Raw genomic sequence first — 11543 nt, forward strand, 5'->3', positions numbered from 1 at the left:
CTTTAAAAGGTCGTCGCTAATTAATTGGATACGCTACTGTATTACATTGTATTATAATCACTGAAATCATATTGAATTGATTTTAATAACAATACCGTCTATTAATTTTCATTGCTTATCTAAGTACTGTAAATTAATATACTCCGGTATAGATGTTCATTGCGATGGCTGTTTTTGCTTTAAACATTAAGTCTGTTTTAACAAAAAAAAAAAAGCTTTTAAGCGAGTAATGTCGGTCTGGAATTGCATGCGGGAAGTGATTTTCTGATGTCTCTGGATTTATTAATATTCAATTGAACACTGAGAATATGTCCTTATAATCTTTGTAATGTATTGTATTGAGTTTAAATTTAACCGTTGTTATTGCGTTCATAAACGTAGTTGCACCGATGAGAATTTAATATTCGAAAACGCGTTCTGCAACACTGTTTTTGCACTCTGCAATGCCTGATGCAGATTTACCTGTAGATTTCCATCACGCATTGAAGCGGTGATCTGATCATGAAATTTTCAACGGTTCAAGAACAAGTTTTCTCTGCCTATAAAACGTAAAATGGTAGTTTTATCTAATATTTGTAGCTAAGCCTACTCAAATACAGTTGCCTACTTAGCTATGATTACTTTTCTGAGTTCTTTAATACAAGATTTGACGAAACCTGGACATTTACTGGGTTAAATCTTCAGATGAACCAAACCTATGAAACATCTTAGATAAAGATTCAATGACTGACTTAGCAATCATAGATCCACGTGATATTGTGACGAACCAAGATATAACAAGCGTCATTGGACGTGGAAATTTTGGAGCGGTGAGACTATGTACAACAAAAGAATTGGGTCGAATTGCTGTCAAATGTTATCAGCTGGTTGCAGTCGGTGAAGAGTTAAAACTGAGAAAAGAAAGGTAAGTTTTATAACAAGAATGACTTTTTGCAATGTATAAATACGTTTTCTGAAAGCAGCCTATGACCTATTTTGAGGAAGCGCCATTTAGAATACAAAAAAACAATAAAACAGTAAACTGCGTATACAAATTAAAAATGTATTATCAAAATGCACACACGAGCTTCAAGTGTGAAAACGCCAAACGAAACTACTAGGCTACTCCTTCCTCTCGTCAAGGGTTGGAGCTGGAGGCAATGATAATGAAACGCCAAGTTCCTCTGTTGTGAGATTTTTCTATTGCAATTTTGTAATCAAGTCCTGACCATTCGTTGATATCATTAGTTTTAGTTTTGACTTTTATTCTGAAAAAAACATAATTCATCTTTTCCAAAACATTATAATACAATTTTGGTAAAGAGTTGACTTTCTTCAACCACGTTTTATCTGTTTATGGTTGAAAAAACATTATAAAACAACACGGTTTCTATTCAGCAAACTCTCAAACATTTACACTGGCTTGGTTTGATTATCACAATGTCACATAGAATAATATTGTTATATTAGGCCTACCTACTGGTGTAAACTTGCAAACTAAATACAATATGTAAAAACTTGGCTTGTTTTAACTGTTTGCAGAACCAACACGTTTTTTTAACTTCTTCATAGGATTTTTTGTTCAATTTTTTATTTTTGGGAAAAACATACTATATTAACTTGATTCATCCAACCTTTTTGCATGTAATTTGATAGCTCAATGAAGATGTTTAATTTTTCACAGAATTGAAAATGAAGCATATACGTTGTTGATGCTTTCCCACAAAAACATCATTAAGATTCATGGTGTTTCTTCGTGGTCAAATTCGTTTGGAATTTTAACGGAATACATGTCTGGTGGAAATCTCGATCAATTTCTTTCCAACAAAAACATTTCGGACATTCCATACTGCATAAGGTTGAGAATTGCTGAAGAGCTGAGCGAAGCTATCAACTTTCTTCATGGTGGAAACTTGAACGGTGTTTATGTTCATGGTGACATTAAACCGGAAAACATTCTTTTATCATTGGATCTCACTGTAAAACTGGCTGACTTTGGGTCAATAAACATTGCTGCCTGCACTGGAGCTACTGCATTAACAGAAAATCTACCAAAAACGAAACAATACACTCCTTTCTACACTGCGCCAGAATTTTTGAAAAATGTCCATCAGTCACGCAAACCAACGATGGATGTCTATAGGTTTGGTCCTTTGGTGTATAATCTTTTGTTAACTTTAGCAATGAGTAAGATACTATTAGGCTTAAGGTAACAATACAGTACGATACTACGATTATTAGAAAAGATGCCATGTTTCAATTGCTTAATCAAAATGTTTGATAAAATGTGTAGCCTACCTCTTTTATAATCCAATATATTATAGCTATTGGCCATTTTAGTCTTCATTTTTTCACAAAAATGTTACACAGTAGTGACTTTAAATTAGCATAGGCCTATTGTACCTCAACTGAGTAATAAACCTGTTTCAGTAAACAGAAATATTGGCCTATAAGCACAAGTTGCTCTTTGTTGTTCAATCATTAAATCTTACTGCTGATACAGATATTTTACTTTAAGTATTGATTGTTCCTTATCTTTCAGTTTCGGGATGGTACTATACGAAATTTTAACAAGAAAAAGAGTGTTTGAAAATGCTTCACTTCCTCCGCAAACAATCTTGCAAGTCATTTGCGACAAAGACCAGAAGCCTGATTTACTTCCATTTAAAGGAATTAAAGAAAAATTAAGTGAAGAGGATTTACCGACGTTTAATTTGTTGTTCGAAATCATGAACAAAAGTTGGTCAAAGGAGCGTGACGATCGTCCAAAAATGGATAAAGGTTCGTCAAATTTAAAACTTTCAACTTTATACGTTTGAGGGATTTAACTAATAAGCTGGAAGACAAATTGCTGTCCACTTGAACTGCGCAGAGTGATGTGAATTGTGAAAGTTAATTGCATTAATTACAAAAGTGAATTCCATAAAAAAGTAAAAACGTTTTCTAAATATTGATGTACACTAATGGTCTAAATATGATTATTACATCAATTAGTAATTCTTCGAAAAACATGGTGGTACCAACCAAGCACTCTGAATTTTAATTAACGTGGCTTCTGCTTTCCGACATAAGGTACCGTACGCGTGCATTTCGAGTTGAATACGAAACAAAATTACATTCCTAGGTCAACACAACAAGTTCGTTCAAAAACATTGTTCGAAACGAAACAAAAAGAGAAAAGTTTAAGCGGCAAAACAAAAGATTGCAAAAAGGCAGACCAACGACATTATCTGCAAAGGCAATTACGAGTGTATGGAACTGTCAAAATCCTGTTTCGAAATATTTGCTCGTCAATTTGCTAATTATTCTCTCACTACCTATATGTGAGGGATGGCGCAACGGATAAGGCGTTGGCTTTCCAATTATGCAAACCTGATTCGACTCTCGGCTTCCGCTGGTTGCTGAAAACACCGCTCACCTCAACCTAGGGTGTAATAAATTGGGTGGGCCATGGCCAAATGGAGATGCGGCCTGATTTGTCACATTTTGCAGATTTTTAATACAGTTACTGCTAGTGCTTGACTGACATTTTTTGAGATGTTTTTACTTTTTGCGGTTTCCTAATGACAAAAAACTTTTTTGTTGCCTTAGGGAAGCAGCAGCAAATGAGAAAAAGTAATTTGAAAAACGCAAAATCAGACTGTTATTGAAAATTAACAGTCTGACTAAAATCTACAAAATCAAATTTTCTTTGTTTTTCAACATGTGAGGATGTTAAAACCTATTGTGTCATCTGGGGAAAAGAATAAAGAAAGCGTAAAAATCAAATTTTTAGAAAAATTTATTTAAACGTTCGCCCAAAGTTAGAAAAACCTGGAAATCTCTGCAAAATGTGACAAATCAGGCCGTATCTTTAGGTGGCCATGGGTGGGCGTAGTTACGGAAGTAAAGGCGGCCGAGAGAAAGAAACTGGCCACCCTACTCTCCTTAGTGCCGAAGGCTTAGTACAATAAGAACCTTATCTTCTCATACTCGACACTTGAATCAAGTATGGGACCCCCCTTTACCTTAACTTACCTATACGAAACTGCAAACAATTGTTGCCATGACGCAATTAAATCAAATATTTCAAAGGAATATTCTACACACTCATGCTCTTTTCCAAATGCTGCTGGTCCATCCTTCTAACCCTTCTTGTTTTTAGTTCAGACTGCTCTGTTTGAAAAACTGGAAGCAATAAACAAAGAAGCAATCGAGCAAAAAGTCTCACAACTCGTTAAAGCAATAAATTTTCAGCTTATTCGTGTGGATGAAGAATGTTGTATATCGCTTGATCACTTCCGCTTTCCATTTGAAAAATTTTCAGTTCCGTTTTCAACAAGCGCTTCTCATAGATCTATCAGTCATGGTAGGTCTTTCTACTATTTAATAATACAAATTGATTTACTTAGTGTGATAGGTTTATGTGCTCACTGCGATCAATGGTAGTAGACGAAGAACTTGTGTCTTGCGTTGCTATTAGCCAGTAGCCTAAAGCCCCAAATGATTAAGCGAGAGTTGCTGCTCAGTGCTCACAAGGATTAACTCAGTAGGCTATAACACACCTACTTTTTCCTTTTTATTTGTTGTTTAATTGACTATGAATATAAAAATTAAGATTGGGGGATAATTGTAAATAAAAACTAGACAATAGTTTATAACAAAAGATCTTAATTTGATAGAAAAAGTTCTGTGCTTAAGATTGACTGGGCCTTGATTTTGGAAAAATACAAGTTTATCGTTAGCCTATTTAATTTACTTTTTCACAGTTTAATTTATCTGTTGCATTGTTGTTTCTAGCACTAGTTGCTACGTTCATCTGATGAAATTGAAAGTAAAATTGCGCTTTCGATTTCATCAGATGAACGTAGCAACTAGTGCTAGAAACGATAATTGTCCTGATGAACACCCAAACTTTTCAGTATTCTGTTGCATTGTTATCATAGATAACCTCGTGCAGTGTGGCAAAGCCAAATTTCTTTTCATCTCAACAGATAAATGTCTTAACTTTTTTAGGTATTTTTGCTGAGGATAAATCTGTGCCTTTGACGAATCGTTTTCTCATAGAAGCATCAAACGCGACCTCATCAAAAGTATTTGTGAATTTGGTTTTTAATTTGTTTAGTTGATAGAGCTAGGCTACAGTTTAAAGAAGTGATGCAACACAATTTTCCCTGAGACATTGAACAATACACTTTGAAACACTGAGCGATAACGGAAATGCTGACAACATTTACTAGTTGAGCATCTAATACTGCAGCCTATATCAAAGGCGCATCGGTTGTTATAATTAGCCTACATAGGCTGCAGTACATAGCCCCTAGTCAGTGAGATTATATTTAAGTATGTTACCTCACAATACATAGCCTACGACGGTCCTTCAAAAATTTTTTTTATTACTTTGTTAAGTTACTTATTTTTATTAGTCTACTTTAGAGCTAATCACGAACGAAAATGATGAAAACTACTGTGCAGTGGCCAGCAGCATGTTTGCATAAAACGTTTTAGCCTAAGAAAGAATACTTTTGCATTTAAATCCGGAGATTTGTTGTTGAATCAAACAGTCATTTATAACAATGATACATGTAAAATTTACCCACTGGATGTTATAATCTACAGTAAGTAGATTAATTCTTAATTTTAGGTTGATACGCACGCCAATAAAAGCAAATCTTTGGGTTTGGGTGGAGACACTTCACTTGATGACGTTTTGGCGAGGGATACATCCCAACCAGTCGAAGAGGTTATATCTGATGTTACATCTTTGTTGCCCAACGTCAACACGCACTTGGATGGACGACAAGTGGCTTCCCGTGCCCCATCCAGTGAGTAACAACTGCACATTGCATATCACGAAACGAAATATGTCAACGGAAAACTGCTTGATGACTGGGCCGCTACAAACTACCTTGTCTTCCTATACAACCCAAACGAACCAGCCAGTTTGCGATTAAGCTGTTGGGGAACAGAGACAAACCCTAATTTGGCCTTTGCAAGTGTCTACATTCTCGTTCAAGCAGACGTGTGCTTAAAAAGTTTCTACGATGCGCATCGGCCGTTCGTCATTATTGCTTCGAAACTCGTATTTTGTGCTCCTATTTTGACAAGTGACCAAGTGCTCCCTTCCTCAAGATCCGATACTGCAAAGGAAATTCTGGCTTTCTTGTTAGAGTCTAAACAACATAGAACACATTTGCAACTCTATAGTGGAGTCATAGTCAGAAGAATGTCGTTATATTCGGAGTTGGAGGTGCATCTTAAAAATTGCATAATGGTTTTTAAATATATATATATCTTGATTCCACAGCCCAAGTATCAACTAGAAAATATCTTTGTCATGGACAAATCTTTTTTGAACTTTATACCAAATCTATATACTATCTGCTTCCATTTGCCATGTTTTTTGCTACTTTACTGATAATCGTTTGGCTATATCAGATTAAATAAAATATGTGAGTTATTTTTTGTGTTTTTAATGTATTTTTAATGTGAGTTATTTTTTGTGGAAAATGTAACAATAAAACAGTGTAAAAAATGAAGATATTGATTTAAATGGTGATTTAACTCTCTGAAATGTTGCGCACTACCCTGATCCATTATATTTGCTAATAAAAACCATATGTGGTTTGCCCCCACGAGGTGTTTATTCCATCCACCACCCTAAATGTAAAAGAACATATCCTCCGTTTTGCAAGTTAACACAAAAACATTGACGGGAATAACGAAAAAGTTTTCATTACTTTTATTATCTTTTTTAAAGCTTTTTAAACATTAGAATTACTTATTTTTCTAATTGTTTCAATTATATCACAGACCTTTTATATTTCACTCTTCGTGCTTTAAATTGTGTCTTGATTTCTTTGTCATTGTTTCAGGTTGTGCCAAAAAGCCAAAAGTAGTTGTCAGTGTTGTTGTTGTTACATTGTTGTTATTGACGTCTATTGGAATTGGTCTGTATTTTCGATTTTCACCTTCAAGTGATCAAGGTAATTTAAAAAATATATAATGTTATGTAGCATGGTCTATTGATATTCTTAAACTTAATTCACAAAACTTAACGCAATAAATTACCATACAAAGTTAAAATGTGTTGCCTTCTTTCAGGTTGTCCGGAGCTCAGCTTGTCACCAAATGTAACTATGTCTTGCACTGATGGAAAAAACGTTCGTTCTGTATGTTATTTCAAATGTCCTAAAGCAAAAAAACTAAAAGTAAGCTAAATGCTGTTCTGCAAATAGTATAATTTTTGCAAATAAATTTACATTATTCGAAATTTGAAAAGCAGGTTATGTAGGCCTAACTTACCATATTTTCATCGCCTAAAAAGAGGACAAGTTTTGCCAGCAGATAAAATACAAGTAGAATGTTAGGTATGAAGAATTTTTGACATCTTTTTGGATAATTATAAACCTATGCAGCAAAAAAAAAAACAGACACCAAAAAAAACAGACAAGTTTATTTGTTTCTCGAAAGCAGATTTATTAGATTTGTGTGACAAAATAAAAATGTGATGCAATAATGCCATAAAATTGTAATTTTTTTTTTTTTTGAAATATTTGATGGAAACAGGATAAGATTATTGTAAAAGGAAGAATGCACAAAAAATAGATTTTTGAGACAAAATCATAGTTTTTATTTACTGTAAAACATAAAATAGTTAAAATTAAATCTTTGTTTTCAAATTTTTTTTCTAAAATTTATTAAACGGTAGCCTATACATGCAATTTAGTAGAAATTCATGAATTCTGCAATGGGTTTTTATGGTAATCCGTTAAATATTTGTTAGTGAGTTGCTGATATGTTATTTAGGGACAATTTACTATCGTGTGTCAACCTTCTTTGAAATGGTCTGACGTTCCTCCAACATGTAACGATTCTTGTCCTGCATGTTTTACTGGTCCCACCTGCGAAGAATCAATCAGTTGGTCAAAATTGAAATCATTTGTGCAAAACATTACACCAAATGAAGAGTCATTTGTAAGTATTACTGGTAAATTTGACATGATTGTATATAGTTGTGGACAGAACAGGTTTAACAGAGGAACATTAATCGTATGAATTAATTGTATTTTTATTTCATAGAAGTACTGTAGCCTACAGTAGACTTTAATTTTCGTTTGTTGTATTTTCACTGATGGTTACAATGCGTGAATATTTAAAGTAGCCTAATAAGTTTAGACGTTTGCTATAAAGAACCTTCCGTATTTTGATAGCATATTAGCATAGCCTATGTAAGAAAAAAAAAATTTTTAGGATTTAATTTTTAAAGATATTACTTCGAGAGCGGTAGGCCTAAGCATTACGAGCAGTTCCTGGGTTTATTAACTCAGTTCCAATTGTCGGATTCACACATTTTAGCAATGATACGACGCAACGATCATCGCTTAAATATTGCAGACCACCAGCAGCAATTCTTAACTTTCTTTTTCCAACTGAAGATTCAAGTTAAAAACTAGAATTTATTGATCGAGTTTCGATTTGTTAGGCTTGCTCCTAGTAAATTAAGCTTTCTTTGTGATAAGTTTTGAATTACCTTGGGAGTTGAGATAACATAGTTTTTATACTTCAGGAAGACTATGCCGGTAACATCATTGCGTGCATTCCACAAGCGCATGGAAATGTATTTTTAAAGGTTGATTTGGATTGTACCTGCAGAGACATTTCGTCATCGGTGTCTGTGAGGTGTAATAATTACCCATCCGGGTCAGCGTCTTGTGAACATGCACTAGCGCAATTGGTTAGAGATATGAACTCTAGAGGAATCTATCCAAAACCATGTGATGTTAAATCTATGACAGTTGGCTGCAACTGACGAAAGCAAATTCTCAATAACAGAGCTATTGAATTTGTTGGTATAGCCCATATGCAGTAGTTGTGCTCTGAACAAACTGATTCAACGCCATCGTCAAAGATCGTTTTTATGTTGCTTGCGTTGCTGGGGCAGAGGGTTTCATGCATCACTAAAAAACGTTGTTTTCTTTCACGAAAAATACGGTATCTCATGGGTATCTTGTTTCTTAGTTTGAAGAAAATATAACTGCTGGACTACTTTGCATTAGGTGTCCTATGATTTTATATTGATGCGATTGCACATGGTTGTGGGTAGCCTATGCTGTTGGCTAATCTCAACAATATCAGGCCTTAAAAAAAGTGGATGACAATCAACCAAAAGTGAAATGCAGCTGAACAACTTATTGCAAAAACAGCTTTATATTCAGCGGAATCTGGAATACATATCTAGCCTATGTCAATGGTTGCATTGCATACAAATACAATGCATAATAGCCATAAGTTGTGTATTTGCTTGCAGTTAAATAACAGGTCTCAGAGAAAAAAAACAAAAAAAAACAGATTTTAAAATGGTTTTGTATTGCCAATAAAATTATAATTACAAACTGGTAGGCATCAAATGTTTGAAAAGAAATAAAGTAGAAATTATTTTGATTGGTGAAATTTAAGTAGGCTAGGTTAAAAAAAAAGCTTCCGCAAGATAACATTGAATAGAGTAGTGGAGAATGGAGATTTCCACTATTAACTTTCAGCATTCGATGATAAAATGCATCGATTCAATTATTTTCAGCATTTTGGAATGAAATTCTACTGCAATTAGTACGTTTGAACATTTTTATTAGATAGTTTTCTTTGATGTCCCTCCAGTTTTTTTCTTCGTGTGGCAAACGGCCATGTAGCCCAAACCTCAAGTCAGGTGCGACTCCCAGGGTTTGCGTTTGAGCAAAGCTTCATAAGGACAGTTCTTCATTCACCAGCTTACTAAAAGAGATATTTTACAGACCACAACACGTCTATTAACTGAATATTAACCCCATATGCCAGCAAACTACAAGAATATCCAAAAGATTTTACTCCAACTTTGAAGTCCAACATATCATAGCATCTTTTCACAAATTGCCAAATTCAAAAATTTATTAGCTAAATTTATTTACTAAATTTTTTAGCTAAATCTCGAAAATGTCACTATACATAGACAGCCATTAATATTGGATTCATTGATTAGTTAATTGTTTTATTGTTATTAGCCTGCGTAATTGTTTTAGAGCATCCATTAATTTTGTCAATTTCTTGAATATCGAATCTACAGTGTAGAAACTTATTAGTTATCTTTTACTTCATTTGACAAAAGTTGTAGACTCTTTTGGTTTTCATGCTATTTAATTTTACATGTTACGTTTCTTCATTAGTAATTACGTAGTAATAGATCATATAATTTGTTTCATTGTTTCCGTGGTGGCGCAACATGCATTGTTACGTCATAATATCTAAACTTTTAACCTTTGAAAAGTTTTCATTATTATTTTGTATTTTGAAATTATTATTTTGAAACTTATTATTTTATTATTATTTAAAAATTATTATTTTAAAAAGTTGTCATTACTAGTTGGGTCAACTTGGGGATCCAAAACCCCAACACTGCGCACTAGTGCCCTAGCGCTTGTGTACAGTGCTGCCGAATATGCTTCTCCAGTCTGGTGCCGCAGCACACACGCAGGAAAAGTAGATATCGCCCTTAACGACACCATGCGCATAATCACTGGATGCCTGCATCAAACTCCTACAGACTTACTACCAGTGCTTTCAGGCATCGCCCCACCAAAACTACGCAAAGAGAATTCTACCATACGGCTCGCATCAAAGGCAGAGGTCAATGATGGCCATCTCCTCCACAATGTAGTCCTTGACGCACAACAGCTCACACGTCAACGCCTGCTTTCCAGGCACCCTTTTTCTCGACACGTTGTGGCGCTTCATGAAGGTCACTTCGACGTGATGAAGTCATGGAGAGACCGCTGGGAAGCCATCTCACGGCCCAACCAGTTCCAAGTCACACCAGACACTACGGTACCACCTGGCTCAGACCTGCCAAGAAAAGAATGGGTAACTCTGAATCGCCTCCGTACTGGTGTTGGTTGCTTCAAGCACAATATGTTTACCTGGGGATTGTGTGACTCACCAGCCTGTGTTTGTGGTGACTGTCAAACAGCACAGCACATCATAAATCACTGTCCAGTGTTTCGACCTGAAGAACATGTGAATCTCATAGACCCTGATATGAAGACACTGCTCTGGTTGCAACAATTGGGAGATGTTACCTGAATTGCTGCCTCATAAGCAAGAAGAAGAAGAAGAATTATTATTTTGCTCTTGACAATATCAAACTGAAGATGCTTTAAAAGCAAAATCGATATTTTATTACAAAAATGAGGCTGGTACACTGTTTGTTGTGTTGAGCAACAAGACGAGACTAATGATAAGAGACAGTCAACCGCTTCAAGTGGACAGTTTGCTGGGTGGTTTACAAAAAACAGAAAAGTTTTATTAGTCAATCTAAAGAGAGTAGGGTAGCCAGTTCTTTTCTCTCTGCCGCCTTTCCTGCAGCAATTATGTCCACCCAATTTATTACACCCGAGATAGAGGTGAGCAGTGCTTTCAAAAACCAGCTGAAGCCGGGAGTCGAACCAGGTTTGCATAATTGGAAAACTAACACCTTATCCGTTGCACCATCCAACCGAAGAGAAACAATATTGGATTATCTGAACTTACAAAAAATGTACAATTTAGCTTTTTAC

At 35.0% G+C, this 11543-nt stretch overlaps 1 protein-coding gene across 1 annotated transcript; it reads left to right on the forward strand.

Annotated features, from left to right (window-relative positions):
- Positions 1–722: 722 nt before the first annotated feature.
- LOC145784510 (uncharacterized) lies at positions 723–9011 on the forward strand. Its single transcript, XM_082596341.1, has 10 exons — positions 723–904; positions 1664–2122; positions 2522–2760; positions 4124–4327; positions 4975–5051; positions 5603–5783; positions 6834–6944; positions 7063–7169; positions 7768–7935; positions 8528–9011. Exons 1-10 carry the CDS (start codon positions 723–725, stop codon positions 8768–8770), a joined length of 1971 nt encoding a protein of 656 aa, XP_082452467.1. The 3' UTR covers positions 8771–9011.
- The last annotated feature ends 2532 nt before the right edge of the window (positions 9012–11543 follow it).

The sequence above is a fragment of the Aplidium turbinatum genome, chromosome 15 (assembly GCF_918807975.1).
Source record: "Aplidium turbinatum chromosome 15, kaAplTurb1.1, whole genome shotgun sequence".
Taxonomy (NCBI): Eukaryota; Metazoa; Chordata; class Ascidiacea; order Aplousobranchia; family Polyclinidae; genus Aplidium; species Aplidium turbinatum.

What these genes read in the sequence shown, in the direction of transcription:
- LOC145784510 (XM_082596341.1), top strand. Translation starts at nt 723, where the DNA reads ATGACTGACTTAGCAATCATAGATCCACGTGATATTGTGACGAACCAA. An exon ending in TTAAAACTGAGAAAAGAAAG is followed by an intron (nt 905 to 1,663) that starts GTAAGTTTTATA and finishes AATTTTTCACAG; the next exon opens with AATTGAAAATGAAGCATATA. An exon ending in CACCAAATGAAGAGTCATTT is followed by an intron (nt 7,936 to 8,527) that starts GTAAGTATTACT and finishes TTTATACTTCAG; the next exon opens with GAAGACTATGCCGGTAACAT.